Genomic DNA, 19,847 nt, shown 5'->3' on the forward strand with positions numbered 1-19,847 from the left:
GCATTTTCATTCACAGGATATTTGGGATGAATTTAAGTTGACGAAAGATCTTTCAGACGATAGTGACTTTTGGTTGCTGTTTACAAGCTACAGGACCCTTCCGCTTGAGTCGAACATATATCATGAAGACTTCATAAAATGGGGAGGCCTATATTTGAACAAAGGTAAACGTAAAATAATGATTCTTAGCACCACTTGTAAAATGTATAACAAGGTTTCTAACACATTCATGTATATTACTTTTACATCAATGATAGGTACCATGGAAGATACCGCGAAAATTTCATCGTACATACATTTCTAGTATCGTTTAACATAAAATATGGCATTAAAAGAGTAAAAAGTTGCTGCTTTAAACATTTAGGAAACCAATGGATAAAATTTTAACTTGCATCAGCGCGATATTTTGCTTCAGATTAGGAAGGTGAAATCATTGTCTAACTCTTACTTATATGTTTACTGCTGGAGGAGGCTACCGTAGAGTGTACAGTAGGCGTAGCTTGGCGTCCGGGTTGTCCTCCGCGTCGATTTATCATCGTGGTGACAGTTTCGACTGCGTTGCAGCAGGCGTCTTCAGGTGTGAAGTGAACCTGAAGTTGCCTGCTGCAACTCCGGTGAAACTGTTGTCACGAAAATGAATCGACGCGGAGGACGACTCGGAAAGCTAGCTGCGCAGTATGTTTGCTATTTATCTCCTTAATGGATTCCGATAATTATTAATTTTTCTGGTAACAATGTAAAGAAACATCACTTGAATAACGAGAGTCTGGAAACAGGGTTTAGATTAATTAATTGTTTCTATATAGGTATAGTATTTAGAAACTTCGGCAGCAGAAGACCTGACCCAGTTGGAAACTCGAAATGATCAATCTCTGTTTCTGCTCAATTCGTAGTATGAATTTAGTCTTTCGGTTCACTGAAGCCATCACTGAAGCTATCCCTTGAAAGGGAGGTGGAATTTAAAAAAATCTTTTTCTTTTTTTAAACGACTCTTCCCCATTCATTCATTCAGCCGTTATTGTTTCGCGAGGGCGCTGTGTGTGAACCTCCGGTTCTCTCCTCTCAGCTGTGTCATAACTCGTTGCGGTGGTCGAGGCGAGAAGCTTAAGCCAGTGTCGTGGATCTCCTTACCGAGTCCACACCTGTGGAACTCCCCGCGTGTTCGCTTCGCGGAGTCGAAAGTGGTGGCGGGAACTCAGCCAAGTCACCTCCGGTCCTTAACAACACGGTGGGAGAAGCTCACAGTCCGTGTCGCGGACTTGCCAAACTGGGAATACGAGGAATTACACAGGCTGTTGATACGAAGTTACAGACCTGTCTTGAGGAACAGTCGGAAAACATTGGTATCAAGTCCAAGTCTCACTTGGAACCCCAAAGTTTATCGGAGTGTACGGTGTTGACTTGGTAGTTCATTTCTAAGACGTGATGGAAAGCTGATGTCGCTGGCGTTTTAAAGAGAAAGGGTGCTGATAAACGAGGCTGATTTAATCACCCTGCTCTTAATGGAGCACCGATTTGTGCTGTTAAAAGGCAAAGTGTAGGGGTGAGGGGAACCAGGGCTCAAGCTATCTAACGGTGGATGCCGGTTTTGAAACCCGTCCCACTGTCGGTCCCCTTGGTAATACTTCAACCTAACCTCAGTTAACGTATGTGTAAACCTTTTTGGGGTGCATCACACCGTAGCTAATTTTTATATGGAGTATAGTGCCTACACCAGGTTTTTCTCTATCCTACTCCTGTCTATTGATGGATACTTTCGTCTCATTCCTATTGTCCTATTCACTCACACAGCCCTTAAAAAGGTTGGCTCGGATAAGTGAGGGTAGGGTTCATCCCAGACTAAGCCACATGTGCAAGTATTTCTCATCAGAGGGCCTCTTCGTGCCACAGTGCCTCTTCACACTACGAGGAATGTTTGGGTTTCCTCAATTCTAAATCGTAATGTCCGGCGCCCCTCGCTTAGCAACCACGCTAAATACGTGATATCATTCTAGATGACTAAAAGATCCGGAGCCACCGCATTCAGTGGACAGACTACTCGCCGTGTTGTCGAAAGTCTGCGGATACGCATGTGTTCGAGCGTGGAAACAAAAAAATAACGAGCAACTGCGCGCGCAACTTTCCGGTCCGCGCGCCTATGCGGGAAGGCGCCTCCCACGGAAGTTTGCGCCCAGTTTTCCCGCCTAATGGGACTCGTTTTCGTTCGAGTCCGTGAGCGCCAGCGTTCAAACTCTTCGCGAGATCTTGGCGTGAGCGAGTGTGTTAAAGAAAGAGAGAGAAATATTAATAGTTGAGCATCGGCGCGCGCAGCTTCAAGATTCGTCAGCCGAGTTGATACTTTTCTCCTCGCCGCGCTAAGGTGTTGCCTCATCTCCAATTCACGTGTGCACAGCCTTTCATTCTTTTCCTTTTTCTCCGGCCTACGGTCAAACGGGATTATATGGAGGAGAGAGTCAAGGCGGGGACTTGTGTTGGATAGGGTGAGATTTACATGTGTGCAGCGCGAGCGATACATATCTCCAACCACCTTCGCTAGGCCATCGGACTGAACCAAAGAACTAGACCACGGCTCGAATTCAAGGTAAGCATGCACTTGCGGTGTCTTGCAGTCAGATCTTATCCTCAATATATTTATTTAGTTTTTTTAAACCCCTTCCCTATCCTCTCCAGTTTTCTTTCTGGCTTCCGGGTCTCCTAAGGAATCTAGCGACTCCTTGGAGGAGGGTTTTTCTTGGCATGTTCCCTTGTGCCTTCAAGTCGCACCGATAGGGATTCCGCTCATATCGACGCTGTTTGGCGAACGGAATAGCTTTACGAATGTGTGATGCTCGCACAGTTCTCACTGGTTGTGGAATAAAAGGTTTTCGCGGTCTTCCTATTGTTTTGATGTCATTACGCGCTCTGCGCATTTCTCCACGTGTTGACAAACCGTCATTCGGATTTGTTTTAAATTTAGATTCGTTCAAGCCCTTTTCCAAAGGATAAATATTTTTCAATTTCGTTGTAAAGATGCAAGCAGAATCCAGTATTTTCTAAGGGAAAAATATCTTAAATGATCATCATGCAGCCGGTCCTCCCACATAGGATAGTAGTTGAAGTCCTGTCAATATTTTTCCTTCGAATCATTCTTCTAAAAAGTGCCCTTAATATTGGAATTTGGCTTCGATGCCTTTCATTTGGAATTGTAAATTTTGTACTGCTGTTGTGTGTGGAGGAAATGCATTGCTATTTTGCTTAACACGTTCAACAGCGTCAGACATAATAGTCAATCAAATCATAGACGGTATTCTACAACTGACATTTTGTTTTTAATTTTATTGCCGGAAAACTTACAATTTTGCATGGACTTTGTCTCTCCTATTGCGATTTTAATACGACAAAGTGCTGTGCTAAGAAGCCTTTGTTTTAAATAAATTGAATAAATATAGGATTTGCCTAATTTATGACCTTTTTAGCGATGTTTCTTATCCAAACTATCCAACCAGAATCTTGGGGAAGTGTTCCTGTCATGGAGCATTCGTATTGGGGACGGTTCAATAATTATTTGCACGTATTCTTTGTTAATCTCTTAGATTTTTTATAATATCTGTCGTACATTTCATTTTCTCTATTACTGCATCTCTAGATCTAGAAATATTGCTCAGCGATTCGCCATGTATCTCTCGTGGTTTGCTTGGTTACCAATAGTTATGACCCAACGCTTCCGAACCCTGGAATTCTTTTCTAGCCTTCTGTTCTAGATTTCTGATCATAGAGGAAAGTCTAAGTGGATTTACTCCGTACCCTAGAAATATACCGTGTGCAGCGTTTGCGTTCATCCCCTTTGAAATACTCCGCGCTTGAAATGAGTTCTGCCCGGAATAGAAATATCCTTGTCCAGTTTCATACATCTCTTGATAAATCCCAGTATTTTTAATAGAAATCATAATATTTACTAACCCGTATGAGCTGCCATCACTTAATAGATGTAGTTTTGGTACGATTAAAAAAAAAACATGTTCTGTAGCACATTTACGGAGATTAAATACTGGATGTTGTTCAGTACTGTAGCTTGTTTCATGCGTCCCACCTATCCTCGCGATGAAAGACTAAGAAATCGCCCAAGGACGATTGGGTTCATGCCAATTATTCTGTACGGCAATTCATAAAGGCATGCCCACGAGCGTTTCAATTAAACGTATTATTCTCCTCCAGCCGAGCGCTATAAACGTACAGCTGGTATCGTTTACATGGAGAGATATCGATCTATGGTTTTCAAAGGACAGGAAATTTTTCCAATCCCCTCGATTGTTAAGATTCTGGTTCACTTAGCGGATCTTACCGGTCCGTGTGCATGTTATGTCGTGTTGATGAAGCTCGGTTGTATTAAATGCTGCGGTGAATTATGCTAGACATAAATCAAAGCGAATGTCCGTCATGTGCATCAACCGTTCTATGGCACGTTTCCGTACAAGTTTTGCGGGTCGTTAGTTTTTAGCTGGATTGTATGGGAATAACTTGAAAAATTAATTGATTTTCTTACGCCGAATAGCATTCATTCTACAAAAACGGTTAAAATATTTATCTTTTGGGGTGTAGAGAAAAATTAATATATAATATTTATCGATTGAAAACTCGTATGAATTGATAAAAATAATCCTCTCAACTAAATCTAATATTTTTGGTCAGTTTATGCTGATTTTCTTAAAAATCGGTCGTCTGTGCTTCAAGTCGTGGGATATTTAATACCGGCTTCTCAAGTAAGCAGTGGCTAGACATCGAAATTATACATCAAAACGCAGTAAAAGGTGTGAGAAGCTATTGAAATCACTTGCTTCAAGTCCCCTTAGTGCATCTCAATTTCTCTGTATTTATTTCTGTTGGACAGTTTACATTTGATTCATGACAAAAAAATAACTTAAATTTTTATGGTTACAAGTTTTTTAAACTGATCTAATGTTCAGCGACTATGTGCCATCATAATAGTTATGAATAATAATAATAAAATTAATAATAATATAATTGTGTTTAATGAACGAATGATAATTTTTATTCTCGGCAAGGTGCTTTAAATGTAAAAATAAAAAATTATTCTTTGAAGAGTTAAAAATCACCGTATATAGCAAGTGGCTTGGTATGCAGTCACACGACGCGTCGGGTGCAAATTTTAAACTATGAATGAAATTCACCGCGAAGAAATCATTACGATTTACCGGGATTGTAACCTGGATCTCCCTTGGTGGTGTTTCTGGTAGCATAACGGACCGACAATCGGGAGATCCAGATTCGTCTCCCGGCTGAGGAAAATTACAATTTTTTTTATGGTGAATTCCATCCTTTGTATAACTTTGAATAGTCACCACGAGAAGTCAGAAGGCTTCCGTGAAGAAAACCGTTCCCGTTGCAAATGGTCTACGATCTCTATTACTGTATATCTTGATTCACTTCACTCTTTTTTGTGCTACTGGCTAATTTAAAAGAAATTCGCGATTTTTTAAAAACTATTTGACATTCCAAATCGAGCCAAGCCGCCTTTAGTTGCTTTTGTAAAACAGTAGACGCTCCTCTTAAGCTCTAAACTGAATAGTTACATCAAGTGGAGTATTTATGAACAAGGCTTATATTCTTTGGATAAAAATTGTGGTGTCGCGGGTTCAAGTCCCGCCTGAGTGAATTACAACTCAAGAAAGGGGTACATATAAAGTTATAATAATAATAATAATAATAATAAATTCGTTTATTTCGTGGGCCTGTGGCCCATGAGAAAACCATTGCACAACTTTCACATGTTAAGCATGATATTACATTCCCAAAAGAAAATAAAAAAAAATAAAAAGAAACACATAAGATACACTTGTTGCGGACAGCCGCCAACTTACAGACAATTAGGCAAAAACAATACCAACGAAAGGAGAAACAGTTTCCAAAATGGAGATACTTTAGTTTCCCCTCCTTGGTGACATCATATTAATAAGGAAAAACAAAAAATGAAAAGAAATACAAAACATTTAATCGTTGTAAACCGCCGTCAGCACACAGACAATACGGCAAAACAACAGCAACACAAGGGAAAACATCATACTGCGGAGTAACTGACCAACCATCGCAAGAAATCAAGGCGATAATTTAATATAACAATGGTGTCAGACAAACAGTATTAAAAAAAAAAACAAAAAAAGTAAATAACAACTTAGTATGACACTCAAATTTAACATAATTTTACACTCAATTTTCTGCAACCATATGTTAGAGCCATTCGATTTAACACCGTTTTAATTTTACTTCAATCAGTTTTAGACAGACAGCATTTTAGGGTTATTTATTAAGATATCGTACACCTGGGTTTTGAAGGCATGTATGGATTTAGTATTTCTAATTTTGGATGGTAGGGAGTTCCATACTCTAGAGGCGATTATTGTGAAGGATTTAGTTACGTGAAGTGTGCTATGTTGAGGGATGTGAAGATCTACGGAGTGATTCCTAGTGGGTACTGCATGTAGATCTTTTTTCCAGGTAAATCTAGCAGCTAGGTAAACGGGATTACGAGTGGATAAAATTTTATAGGCAAGCAGGATCACATGGTATAAACGACGCTGTTTTAGTTTCAGCCAACGTAATCGAACGTAAGTATCAGATATCCTATCCCATTTTTTTAGGTCATAAATGTAGCGCATTGAAGAGTTCATTGTTACTTGCAATTTGTTGTTACTTTCTTCGCAGAGATTAGTAAACAGAGAGGAGCAGTAGTCAAGGTGAGGAAAAATTAGTGACTGAACCAAGGTGGTTCGAATTTTGGGCGGAACTATGTTCTTGGTTCTATACAATTGATGTAGTATGCTCAGACATTTCTGTTTTGTGACATGGACTTGTTTTTTCCACTTGAGTTCCTTATCAAATATTATACCAAGGTTTTTAACCGTTTCTTCGTACGGTATTACACGATTTTCTAATTGAATTTTTCCAAGAGCGGATTCATCAATTTGAGTAATAAGATGTCTAGGACCAAATATAATAGCTTTAGTTTTTTTTTCGTTGAGTTGCAGTTGGTTTTTCCTCATCCAGGAAGCTATTCTTTGGATATCATTATTGATTAATGTTATGGTGGAAGATAGATCTGATACTGCCGTATGACAATAAATCTGGAAGTCATCCGCGTAGAGATGGTATTTACAATGCATTAGAACCTCAGGAAGGTCATTTATAAACAAGGAAAATAGCAGGGGGCTTAAGACTGAACCTTGGATTACCCCTCTGCGGTTATACGTCCAGTTGGATCTGGTGTTGTTTGTTCCGATGACTGATTGAGTACGGTTGCTTAAGTAAGACCGAAACCATTTTACAGTACTCGAAGAGAGATTGTACTTAATAAGCTTACAGAGTAGTATTTCGTGGTTTACCATGTCGAAGGCTTTAGATAGGTCAAATAGTACCAGTATTGTGACCTCGCGCCTGTCCATTGCTCCTCTGATATCCTCGGTGATATTTAACAAGGCAGTTAGATTGCTGAATCCAGTTCGAAAGCCAGATTGGTAATTAATTAGTATATCATTTTCAATAATATATTTATTCAGTTGTTCGTAGACCACACGCTCACATATCTTGGCAAAAGTACATAGGATACCTATTGGTCTATAATCTGATGGATTAGAGGGTTCAGAGCACTTCGGGATTGGATGAATTAGAGAATGCTTCCAAATGCAGGGATATTGTGCGGTTTGGAGGGATGAATCAAAGATGTTTAAAAGAGCAGGAAGAATAGCCGGGAGGGCATTCTTTATTATTACAATATTTAGTTCATCGTAGCCTTTAGCATTAGTTGTGATAGCTGTACATGCTTTCATAACTGAGGAGATAGATACGTGAGAGAAATAGAACTGGTTTCTCTTAGGGCCATTCGGGGCGTTATTCTCTATGGGTGGAGTAACATAAGTAACGTTTTCGTGACGAATGTCTCCCGATGAGTAATAATTGTTGAGGATGTCTAAGTTTATGGTGATCGAGTCCCTTGAAAACTTAAACACAGACCGCAATTCGGATATGAGGATATATAGCTGCCTAGAAAAATGGAATATAGTCGGAAAAACGGAAACGCGCTGATGCGAACTACCTCAATTTGGAGTTACTTATCGAGCGTCGCTAATTGAAGGGAAAATTGCACTTTATTTCTTACTATACTTTTCATTGAATTCAGCGTCTAATTCAATGAAATTTATTGATCGTTTTTAAAGATTCTCACTGAATTTTGCGCACGTGAAATTGTCGTGGCACGAGTGAAACATTGCGTTTCTCTTTTGTTTTCCAAAAGAATCAACAGTAACCGTTTCGTTTCTTCCAGTAACAAGGGACGTATAGGCATATGATTGTATTATTTCGTGTATACATGAATATTTTTCCCTGGAAAAACGCCACTTCTTAACGTCACTGATTTAAAATGGCATTTGGTGTCTGGTTTGTGTTAGTACCACTACGGATTCAGGAGGTCTGGTTGGTGATATTGAATTATTCAACGGAATTATTTTTTTATGAAGTCATTCCTGCTCGTGCGTGGTATTTAGTGGAGCTAATGTCAAATATCCTCATTAGTTTTCATGCATTTCCTTGATCGTTGATCAAACACAAGATCCAGGATATAGCGTTGCCGTAAGTAATATTCCACGTAAATTTAAAGAGAGGGTGTCGTGTGAATTTATTGTCCCGCAGTTGAACAGAAATTTAATTTGAAATGCTTACGTATTTTCTCGGAGCAAGAGTAAATTTTGGCAAACGTTTTTACTGAAATTAGAGAGAACGTGTGAAACCAACTCTCCTCATTAAATGTAATCGAGTTTGATATATTGACGCACGTGCACATTCCAACTGGATCGTTTCCAGTAACGGTCCGGCGTTATTATCGATACTTCATCCAGTGGAACTTACATTGAATCCTTGATGTCTGACGTCATTAGGTATAATTGCATCCGTATCTTTAGTTGCAAAAGTGTTTAAATTCGGTGCTCATTTTTTTTACATAAGAATTTCGTGCTTAAAATATTTTGGAAATGTGATCTTTACGACGCGTTAAATTAAAAATACTTCCAAGCCATCGGAATTATCGTGTAAGATCAGAAAAAGTTCTAACACTCTGATATAGTCATTTGTATGATTATTATTTCAGATTAATTTATTCTTGGGAACATGTTTTGCTATTTTTTCACCATACAGGTCTAATTTTGAATTCAAATAGAATATTTTTTTCCACGAATTATAGCCCGGTCAAATTAGCCCAAAAAATAGGGGTACCCTTGCATAAATTGCCAACAAGATGAAAATTTCCAGTAGCGTTAGGGATACCACTCTAATGAAATCCTGAAAAGTCCCCATCGATCCCGTGTGTGCAAAAAATTTTATTCAAGGTCAAAGGTCACAAAAATGAGTTTTTTGCATTTTTTGGCCAAACGGTTAGTTTTATGATAAAAATTGCGCAGACCAAAATTGTAGGTCAGAAAATTATCTACAAAATTGTCATGTCTTTTTTTTCTCTTAGATTTACCGTTTCTGAGAAAAAGCCATTCGAATGTATACGAGTTACGCGTCCAATAATGTTCGGAGAGCGCAACAATATAGTCATGCATATTAGGAAGAATACAGCTCCAGCTTACATTTGGGAACTATGACTAGGTATTAACTTAATCCAGTCAACTATATCACAAGCTTTCTCAAAATATCCTTGAGGCCAGCCAAGGGGATTGCATAGGAGAGGCCTGATTCCCTCCCAAAGAAGGCTTATTCCTGTTGCCAATTGGGTCGCCTTTTAATCGGTTTTCAAAAATGTCTCCATAATGTCTCAAGATGTGGCCTATAAGGATGTTCCGTCTTCTTATTAAGGTTTTCATGAGAGAAGAGAAGCCTCATGAAAACCTTAATAAGAAGACGGAACATCCTTATAGGCCACATCTTGAGACATGATGGCCTGAGGAAGACAATCGTCGAAGGACAAGTGGAAGGCAAGAATGGAAAAGGAAGACCCCGAACAAAATATATGGAACAAGTAAAGAGAGATGTGAAAGAGAAGAAATACGTAGGTGTGAAAAGATTAGCTGATAGGAGAACTGAGTGGAGAGCTGCGTCAAACCAATCCTAGGATTGTTGACCAGTGATGACTCCGGTGATGAGTGCTACCCCACGGGATGAATTCTTCCCGAGTCTACAAACGAAAATATTTCAGAGTGAACGTGGAAAATGTGGAGTTAACGTGTTTAAATGTGTACCTTGGTGCCAAGCACTCACAAATTGGTTGACGGTTGAGTGCATCCACCTTTAAATTATCGAGTTTTAGCTTAAAAGCCCCTTAGATATTTAATGTGCGTGAATTTTCGCCGGGCTCATTTTATCGCTTGACTTCATTAGCAAAAATCAATATCCAGTGCTTCACCGTGGTTTGTAAATGACTAATTCAAAAGGATTTACTAAGAGCGGTGTGCTTATCACTGGTTTGCACGTGACTGAGGTTATGCTCCGGAAGTAATTACGGTAATCTTATCCTTTTAATTCATTTTGATCTAAGTTTTGGGATTTTTAAAGGGTTTCCTTGGATCCAATTTCATCTCGAAGCTTTCTTCAAGGTAGGTAACTCATGAAGATAAATAGGTTTTTAGCAAAAATGCCGCGCAGGTTGTGATTTTTTACGCGACGAAATAAAAAATACATGTTGACAGTCAGTGCATAACCCGTTCATTTAAGGACATGAATATTTGGTTTAGGCACAGTCATTATTCTTGGCGTTTTCCAATGAACATTCAGAAATAGTCAATTTATTAAATTGTGCGAAAAATCCACAGAGAAAAAAATTATTCGCCTTGACTAGGATTCGAACCCGGATCTCCCGATTTCCGGTCGAGTACTTTAGCCAGTTAAGCTACTGAGGTCTGGGTACTCGATTCCCGGTCAAGGCAAATAATTTTTTTCTCTGTGGATATTTCCCACTTTTTCTCCTCCCTGCTTGGATTCTGTGATTCACCACTCTTTCAGGTCCACCATCCGAACTGATAGGTATACTATACACCTTATCATAATTGTGTACAAAATATTTTGCATTTACTCCAGAGTAATGGCGAAAATCAAGTGCCAATATTAGTGGATAAAAATATCATCGTGCGATAGATAGCAGGCCCAATCCTAAACAGGTCTCCTACAAAGGTGTCAAAATGCTGCAACTTAAAACGTTGACACAAAAAACGTAAGGACAAAAGCCAAAAACAAAGGTCGATGAGGCTTTAATATTTTGACGGACGATTGTGTACTGACGTTTTCATAAAGTAAAACTTCTTTTTGTATTCAAAAAGAGGGCAAAATTTTCAAATATCATCATTTAAGTGCCCTACCCCTTTTAAACCGTGATACATTTCTGAATAGTGTAGCGTGAATCTATGCGGAGGTAAGCTTGATAAATAAATTCTTCTGTGTCGTCCACTGATTTAATTATTCAGCTCATTGAAGCTGCATTAGCTCATACGCTTTTCATTTGTCGACCTTCCAATGCGTAATGATGATTTGCATTACGTATTGACGCAATGAGGACGTGATGAAAGTAGCTCTGACATAATGCTCTTCTGTATTCTATCTCCTCTTTATTAACGGAGATTTAACTATGAATAAACACTCATGAGCCTCCGTGGTGTTACTTTTATTCCCACTATAAATATCTTGGAATTATTCCAGAAGAGGATGGTTTTCATTTCAATCAAACGTCATAACAGATAGGGAATCAGGTTAATGGATTCGGCTACGGAAAAATTAGATATACGTGAGAAAAACATCGATGCAGTTTGAACTGATTCTAATCGTTTTGACCTGTTTTCATGCTCACTGCACGTACCGGTGTTCCGTTAACCATCGACACTGATCTTTCAATGAAAAAACAAAGGTCATTGGTTAATGATGTGAGCATCAATAAATTCATACCTTATGTAAGCACACCTAACATGACGTATTCAGGGAATCGTGAAGGTAAATTCTGCCATATATGGCATAAATTGCGTTTAAAATGGAACGGATATTTGGAAGTAGAAACTTTTTACTCATAAAAACACCTTTTCTATGAGGTTTGCTGCATATATGAGAAACAATTTGTGTTACCATCATTATAAGTCATGATTCCTAGGATTGGTTTGACACAGCTCTCCATTCCTCTCTCCTATCCGCTAGCCTTTTTATTGCGACATATTTCTTCTCTTTTACACCCTTCCTCACTTGTTCAACGTAACCCATTCGGGGCCGTCCCTCGCCCTTCTTCCCTTCCTTTTACGATTGTTTACATGAGGCCATCATGTCTCCTAATGCGGCCGACTAAGTTTTCCCCGTCTTCTCCTAAAGGTTTTTAGAAGAGTTCCTTTTTCTCCCACTCATCTTAACATCTCTTCATTCCTTACTCGGTCAATCCATTTTATCTCCATCACTCTTCGGTAGCACCACATTTTGAATGCTTCCACTCTTGACTTCTCTGCTTCTGTCAATGTCAAAACCTCGCTCCATAACACCCTCTGTGACTGTTTATGAAGTACACGCAATTTGAAGGCCTCGTTGCGAAATTTATTGCGGCTGTCAACGTCCAACTCTCGCTCCTATATAGAAATATGCTTCATATGTAGCAACTGATGATTTTTTTTCCTTACTTCTACGCTTGTATTCTCAGTTGTAAGAAGATTTTTCCTTTTGTAGAAAGCCCACTTCGCCTGCGCTATTCTACACTTTATTTCTTTCTTGATTTTTCCATTGTTTAATATTCTACTTCCTAGCAAAAACAAAAAGTCTTTCACTTTACAAACTTTGGTTTTCCAAGATGAGGGTTTGCCTAGCCTCCTCTCCTTTGCCACTTACTAGTGCCGTAGTCTTCTTTTGTTTAATGACTCGGGTGCTTGCATGCAGCAAAAGAGAGGCGGCCAGGACAAATATCCTAGTATGTAACATCATCGGTATATGTCGTATTGACAGGCCTACACACGATTAGATTTATAATAGATTTTTGAGGGTGGTAGTGAAGATTACAGCTATCAGTCGAAATAGGTGAAAGAATTATCTACATCCGATGCAAAGATGTAAACATTTTCAGAAGCATTTGAAGTGCGTTTTCATATTCGGAAATAAATGTAAATTCAACTTTTAATTATCCAAATTAAATTGATTATCACTATTTGTTTGAGTTGATTATTTTTAAATGGATAAAATATATCATTCGTCTATCGGAGAGTATATTACAATTTGGAAAAATATGTAAGTATAAGTATTTTCCAAAAGAATAGTTGGTTGATGATTGCTAATGCTTTCATTATGATATGGTGATACTCATCAAGGTTTTCATCTTTGCACTCTCTGTTATGTCTCAGGAAAAGTAATTGCAATTTTATGTCTTCTGGTGCGCATGACAATTGCTTCCTACCCCCTGCTACCCTCTTCTATCCCTTATTCTTCCTTCTAATCCATCCCCTCCTACTACTTGTGGAAGTTATATATTTATATCTGTGTTGAAAAGAAATATCTCTATAGCTGTTGATGATGAATGACCGAAAGCCCGTTGAAACACTTGTATTAGATAACCGATGGTTTCATGCGTAACTTTGTGAAACGTTTTCAACATGGAAAATAAAAGAATAAACTCTGTCAGGTTCACTTAATATATTAAAAAAAACACGACCCGGGTTTCGTGACATGGTCATATCTTCAGGTGAAGATGGTACTTCCTCACCTGAAGAAGTATCATGGTGAACCTTACAAAGTCTGTTCTTTTATTTTCTACGGGTAATAGAGTTTCTGAAATTGATATAAGAACTCAGTACTATTTTGTGTGTATCTTTTCACTATGCTTTTCATGGTTTACTTTTCACTATGAAAAAGTTTACTTCAAATTGAGTGATTCACATTATGTCACATTGTGACATATGCGTGGCATATTGTGTATGATATTGTCACACACTTCGGTGGGATATTTAATTGACAAACCTTTATACATGTATATCACCATCTATGGACCAACAACTATATTGTGTCGAACACCTTTTCAGAGTGGATGTACCTTTTATTCCCGATAATGTTAAAATTGATATTTAATTGACGAGCCACAATCCCATGTTTATAGCAATGCTTTCTTCGGGCAGATGTTGGCTCTCTCCCATAGAAAAATGTCTTCACGAACCTTTGGAATCTAGTGAGTTCTTTATGGCTGGTAGGGGAGCAATAGGCTAAGTATCTACTAATTAGCGACAAAGCTTGGCCAAAAACCATAGATATTTTTATTCATAGTAGAACAAAAAAAACACAGTACAGTTCCATAAACAGTATGTTTGTCTTGAGAATGATACTACAGCTGTCTAAACTAGTCGACAGCACCATGAAGTTTGTGGAACTGTACTATATTGTGTTTTTTTGTTCTACCATGAATAACATTTTTTTGTTTTACCATGAATATCTCCTTGTTCAACCAAGTCACGCCAAGATCAGTTGATTTCAGTAGATTTTTATTAGCGGATATTCTAATGATAACAGACGAGGTTCGTTCTCAATCCGTTTTCAATCTCACGGTGAAGTCTCGTGCTGGTAAAACGCTCAGGTAGTTTTCATTCCGGCACAGTGGCTGTCGGAGTACCTGCTATTCGATTCAACGCCTGCAAATCACTGAGGAACATCAGAGGGACCGCGATTGCATAAGTTGCGATTTGAATATATATCGGGTCACGCTTTCTCTCGCACGCGCTACGCTCGGATCAGTTGTAGGCGTCCGCTGGCATTGCCCTATTTTGACATGGACCACAATGTCCAGCTGGAAGTAAAACGGCCCCGTCTACGAGGCCTTGGCGCTGACCGAGACTTTTCAATGATCCTAAGGTAGTTGCCATGAGAAACGAAAAGCGTGTCAATATTATGTAGATTTCAAACGTAGTACTATAGTGAATATTATTTTTATTTACACTCTAAGACAGTGATATAGGGATTTCTTTATCTAAATGTTAATCATTGCCTCATCCTCCGTACACATACCAGATATTTTATAGTTTAAACCTACTTGTAAATATATCAATTATGACAAAAAAACTATTATTTTTTATCGTGGAAATATTTTCTATAAGACACTGTCTCAGGCGATACTTTGTGGAATTGCTTCATTATAGATTAAATAAAATAACTTTGTTTTATTCCACACTTTATTTTAAATAGCACGACCCGGGTTTCAGTAATGCTATCACCTGATGATAGCATTAGATGCTGAAACCCGGGTCGTGCTAATTAAATTAAAATAAAGTGTGGAATAATACAAAGTTATTTTATTGAATCTATTATGTAATATTTTCTGTGTACTTGCCATAAAAAATCTTGGCCGCAATCTCGGCCGTAATCGCAGATACTTTATTTCGATTAGGAGACTGCTTTAATTTCGGATGACATGCATTTATGAAATCTACTAATATTATAGCATAATGATTTGAATAAATCGTTGTGTATATTTGAATAAATCTGATTATTTTTTCTGAACGACCAAGTTTTAAACGAATCCTATTCTTTTTCTACATCGTGGAAAGTCTGTTATTTGACATAAATCTGAATAGAATACCTAAAACAAATGCTCAATTGTTCTCAAAGATGGAGAAAAAAAGTCAATAAATACATTCTCTTTCTTTAGATTAGCAGTTAGCGAATCTAAAGTAAATCACACCAATTCTAAAACAACCTTGCATAAAATGCAGCTCAGTGTCGATTTCCCTATTGGTACTAATTGCCACGCCCTTTCCAGTCGTAAGTTCATGTGCACCAATATTCGCCGACATCCTCTGTACGCCGACCTTGCCCTTTTCCTCTCCACATCCCCAAGATCTCATTTAGCCCAACCGATTGACCGAAATCCCGTGATGAGTGTGACATGAATGTGCACCGCGCGTATATTGGAATTCGGCGACTGTGCCACACCGACTAAAAAAGAAATTATTCCCCTTGCACTCACAGGGTGGTGGGCCCGCGCAGATCTGCGGCCGCCTGAGAGCCAAGGACGGCGCCTTTCACGCAGCCCCCAGGCTGGCATGGAGGGAACGACCGGGCCTTCGTCACTCCGACCGCATCTCCGGAGGAACGCGGAGACTTAGCCATCCGGAGGACCTGCTGCTGTACACTCGTATCTATCGCAACGTCTTCCTCTCAATAATATCCTTCCTACCTCCGCTTTCGGTGCATGTGTGTGCAGCCTTGCAACAAGTGTTCGTACTGCGATGTGGCCCTTCCCGATAGCTCTCTAAGCCTGCTGAGTGTTACCGCTGTTAGTCACACTACCCGCGAGGCTATAACGTGACCAATTCGGTAAATTATACCTTGATTGTCACTTGTTTTTACAATCATTGAGGCCCATAACGATATTTAACCACCTGGACCGTGGCCTTTTTATGGTGTCATCCTTAACGCCGTGACATAACCATCGTCTCGGGTCGTCACGCTGTGCTGCCGCTACGCCAAGCAAACCACTGGCATCACGAGTCATTGGCATCGCTTCCTACCGCTCGCTTATGTGCTCAATGTGTTGTCCATGGATGTGATTCGCGCCGTAACGTTACGCTTACGTTATCTCCCCCTTACCGAACATTCCCGGTAACTCTCTGCCTTTCCATCCCTCGAAATCTTCCAAAACGAACGCTTCGCACCGTAGAGGGCCGCTGAACCCTGCAGACCGGAGGACCCGAGGGACCCTTGACGCTGCGGGATATGGCCCCGGAGTCGAAGTCTGCGGGGGTCGTTCACCGCAACGCGGCCTCGCCGACGTCTCCCACGAGTCCGTCGTCTAACATCGCGGCGGCGCCGGCCAACGGAGCCGGGATGGCGGTGGACGGAGCGGCGGGCGGCGGGGGCGCGGCGGCCGCGCTTCCGACGGGCTGCCCGCCCAGCGAGGAGCGGGAGACGTGGGGCAAGAAGGTGGACTTCCTGCTCTCCGTCATCGGGTTCGCCGTCGACTTGGCCAACGTGTGGAGGTTCCCCTACCTCTGCTACAAGAACGGCGGAGGTGAGTAGTCATACTTAAGTACACCGTATTTACTCGTGTAAGCCGCGCCCTCATATATCCCGCGCACTCCCATTTTTGGGCCTGCTCTTGAGGAAAAAAACTTCTTAAGGCTCTTTGGGTGCGGTTTAATATAGGAACTCTTGATTCGTTGCCAAATCGATAACTTTACGTTCCCATGATTAATAAGGTTAAGTGATGTTAGAAATGTAATTTCAGCGAAGGTTTCCTAGTTTAAATGCTAAGATCAGGAGGGAATTTAATTAAGAATTTGAGGGAAAATAGTACGCGGCTTACATTACAATTTGGAGAATTCGTGTAAGCCGCGTACCCCAATTTTTGCACCGGCATTTCCGGAAAGAAAAGCGCGCGGCTTCTTCGGGTAAATACGTTTCCATTATTGATAAGGTTAAATAAATCTATAAATGTAATTCCTGAGAAGGTTTCCTAGTGTCAATGCTAAATTCTGGAGAAATAAACGATAATAATTTGAGGGAAAATGGAACGCGGCTTACATTATAATTTGGATGATTCCTGTAAGCCGTGTAACCCCATTTTTTTCACCGGCATTTTCGGAGAAAAGTGCGCGGCCTCTACGGGTAAATACGGTATGTCCCTTTAATTTTTCCGCTCTAGGTATGAATGGAGCGAGTACTTTGCGGGAAGGGAATGTTGAAAACAGTGTTTGAAGGTAGGACATTAGGTAAACGACATAGAGGAAGGATGAGAAGTGGATTTTTAGATAGAATGAAAGGGTGTAGGCCTAATTATTATGAATTGAAGAGGGAAGTCCATGACGGGAGGGTAGAGTGCCAGTATTTTCTAAAGGATTTCATGAAAACCTATCTTAATCGGTAGGATACTTAAATAATATTAATATCGTGTGATTCGAAATTTATAAGTTAAGGAGTTTTTATTTTCCGCTACCCAATAAAGTCCGGCAACTATCCAATAAAGTCATGAGTTTTTCTATGGAGATTTTTTTGAGTTTAATAAATAATATGCCTTTAACGTATGCAGACATCCTTGGCACTTATTAACCACATGGTTTGTCATAAGGTTTCATATTGTCCTTACGTGGTGGGAAGTTAGCAACACAGTTAAGTAGTTGATGTACAAATTGTACTTGTTTACTTGAGTCATCACATCGTAGGTAGTGAAAATAGTAGTAAAAGTAGTGGTATATATAATCATATGTACATATTTATTCATCATATAAGGAAAATTCACCCAAGATAAAATTTCACTACTCAGAAATTTTGTTTTCGCGGTAGGAACGATGAAATTTAAAAAATAGGTATATCGCAAAAAAACAAAGTATAAATACGTCGAAAAACGGTACCTCAAAAATTGAAAAATAAGAAAGTAAAAAAACTTAAACTCTGTTTATTATTTTTGATTTCCTACTTTATTTGAATAGCCTTCAAGGATATCAGCTTATTTCGTCTTTCGAAGCACACTTAAATATATGTAAGACTTTCCATTTTTTCCCATTCGCATTTAGGTGAACAAGTGAATTTCGTACCATGTAAGACATTTAAGCATAGCAAGACATCTAAAACAGTCCTTCATCACAATTCCGGCACCTTTCTAGAGAACATATTTTAGCTTGGGCACAAAAAACGTGGCTTGGATGAAAAAGGCTATACTTTGGTATGCAATCTAGAATCTTTCTTTCCCATGAATTTCCGCTCCAAAACCCGGAATGCAATTCTCTTTTCAGCCGGACCTATTTCTTCTTTTACAAGGACAAATTTCTCGTTTGAAGCCTGCTTTATCACCTTGTAGTTTTCACGATATGTATTGTATAGATAGTTACAGCAGAGAGGTTTATGGGATATGCACCGCTTGTATACATCTTCGTAAACTTGAATCTTTTCCCCATGGTGAAAGCCTACGCAAGGATATGTAGAGTTCTTTTTCACTATTCGCCTGTATCTCTCATGAAAAATTGCATCAGAGTAATTAATGAGGTTGATTATTCAAATATTTGAGGTTCAGGCAAATGTGGACTGGGACCTGCGACATGGGACCAGGAAGTTTCAAGGTAAAAGCACCTAATTTCGTCCTGTAGCCGTATGACCATACCTTTCCATGATATGTGTATGAGGCTCTTGACGAAAAACCGCAAACTCTTTTGCTTTCATATTGTCTCTAATATGTTTTTAGAGTTTTTCATCTAATCCACTTATTAGTTTATTTTTTGCGCCGATAAAATTAAGCCCACTTGCAGAAAGAGAAGGATGCGAAACGGAATTTCAAAATTGACGCTTACCGTATGAAAATAATATACTAGTGTAATATAAGAGATAATATCAAAAAGGTTAATTTAGTATTCCTTCATCAGAAATCATGGTTGCCTTAAATATTTTATCCTTTTTATTTAGTTAATTGATAGAAAATGAGTCGCACACAAATATCATCCCGTTACTCCGAGGCAGAAAGTTTTATGGGCGGAAATGGGTTGATTTATTTTATTTATTACCATGCCACCGAATACAGTTGATATTGGCCATTTTACATCGGTTTGTGTAACAAATTTAACAAAATACACGTGCATGAACAACAATTCCTTGAATACAGGCATTCTACCCAGGCGGGAATCGAACCCGCTACTTCTTGCTTGGCAGGTGAGAACTTTACCCCGCCGAGTTTAGATGAAAGCGAATGATCGTCACGAAAGAATTAAACCGGACGAGAAGGAGTGAAGCGTCCTCTTAAGAGGTTTTATGCATTTTAAGATGTTGTTGTGGAAATCAGTTTTGGTATTGATCTTTCAAGGAAGGAATTGAGAGTATTATGTCAGCTTCAGATAACACACTCGTTCAGGCTCTGTACTTCTAATTCGTACCACCGGAAA

The 19,847-nt window shown here is 39.3% G+C and overlaps 1 protein-coding gene across 2 annotated transcripts in view; it reads left to right on the forward strand.

Moving 5' to 3' along the window:
• Positions 1-19,847, forward strand: part of LOC124158879 (sodium-dependent dopamine transporter) — a 186,261-nt gene that overhangs the window by 16,423 nt on the left and 149,991 nt on the right. Inside the window, exons 2-3 of one of the 2 annotated variants that reach the window (XM_046534280.1) lie at positions 15,949-16,114; positions 16,640-16,990. In XM_046534280.1, coding sequence (XP_046390236.1) covers positions 16,696-16,990 — 295 coding nt within the window. In that variant the 5' untranslated portion in view covers positions 15,949-16,114; positions 16,640-16,695. Of the gene's footprint in view, positions 1-1,142; positions 2,582-15,948; positions 16,991-19,847 lie in introns of those variants that run through there. The other variant, XM_046534279.1, reaches the window with a different exon arrangement.

Source organism: Ischnura elegans, chromosome 5, assembly GCF_921293095.1.
Source record: "Ischnura elegans chromosome 5, ioIscEleg1.1, whole genome shotgun sequence".
Classification (NCBI taxonomy): domain Eukaryota; kingdom Metazoa; phylum Arthropoda; class Insecta; order Odonata; family Coenagrionidae; genus Ischnura; species Ischnura elegans.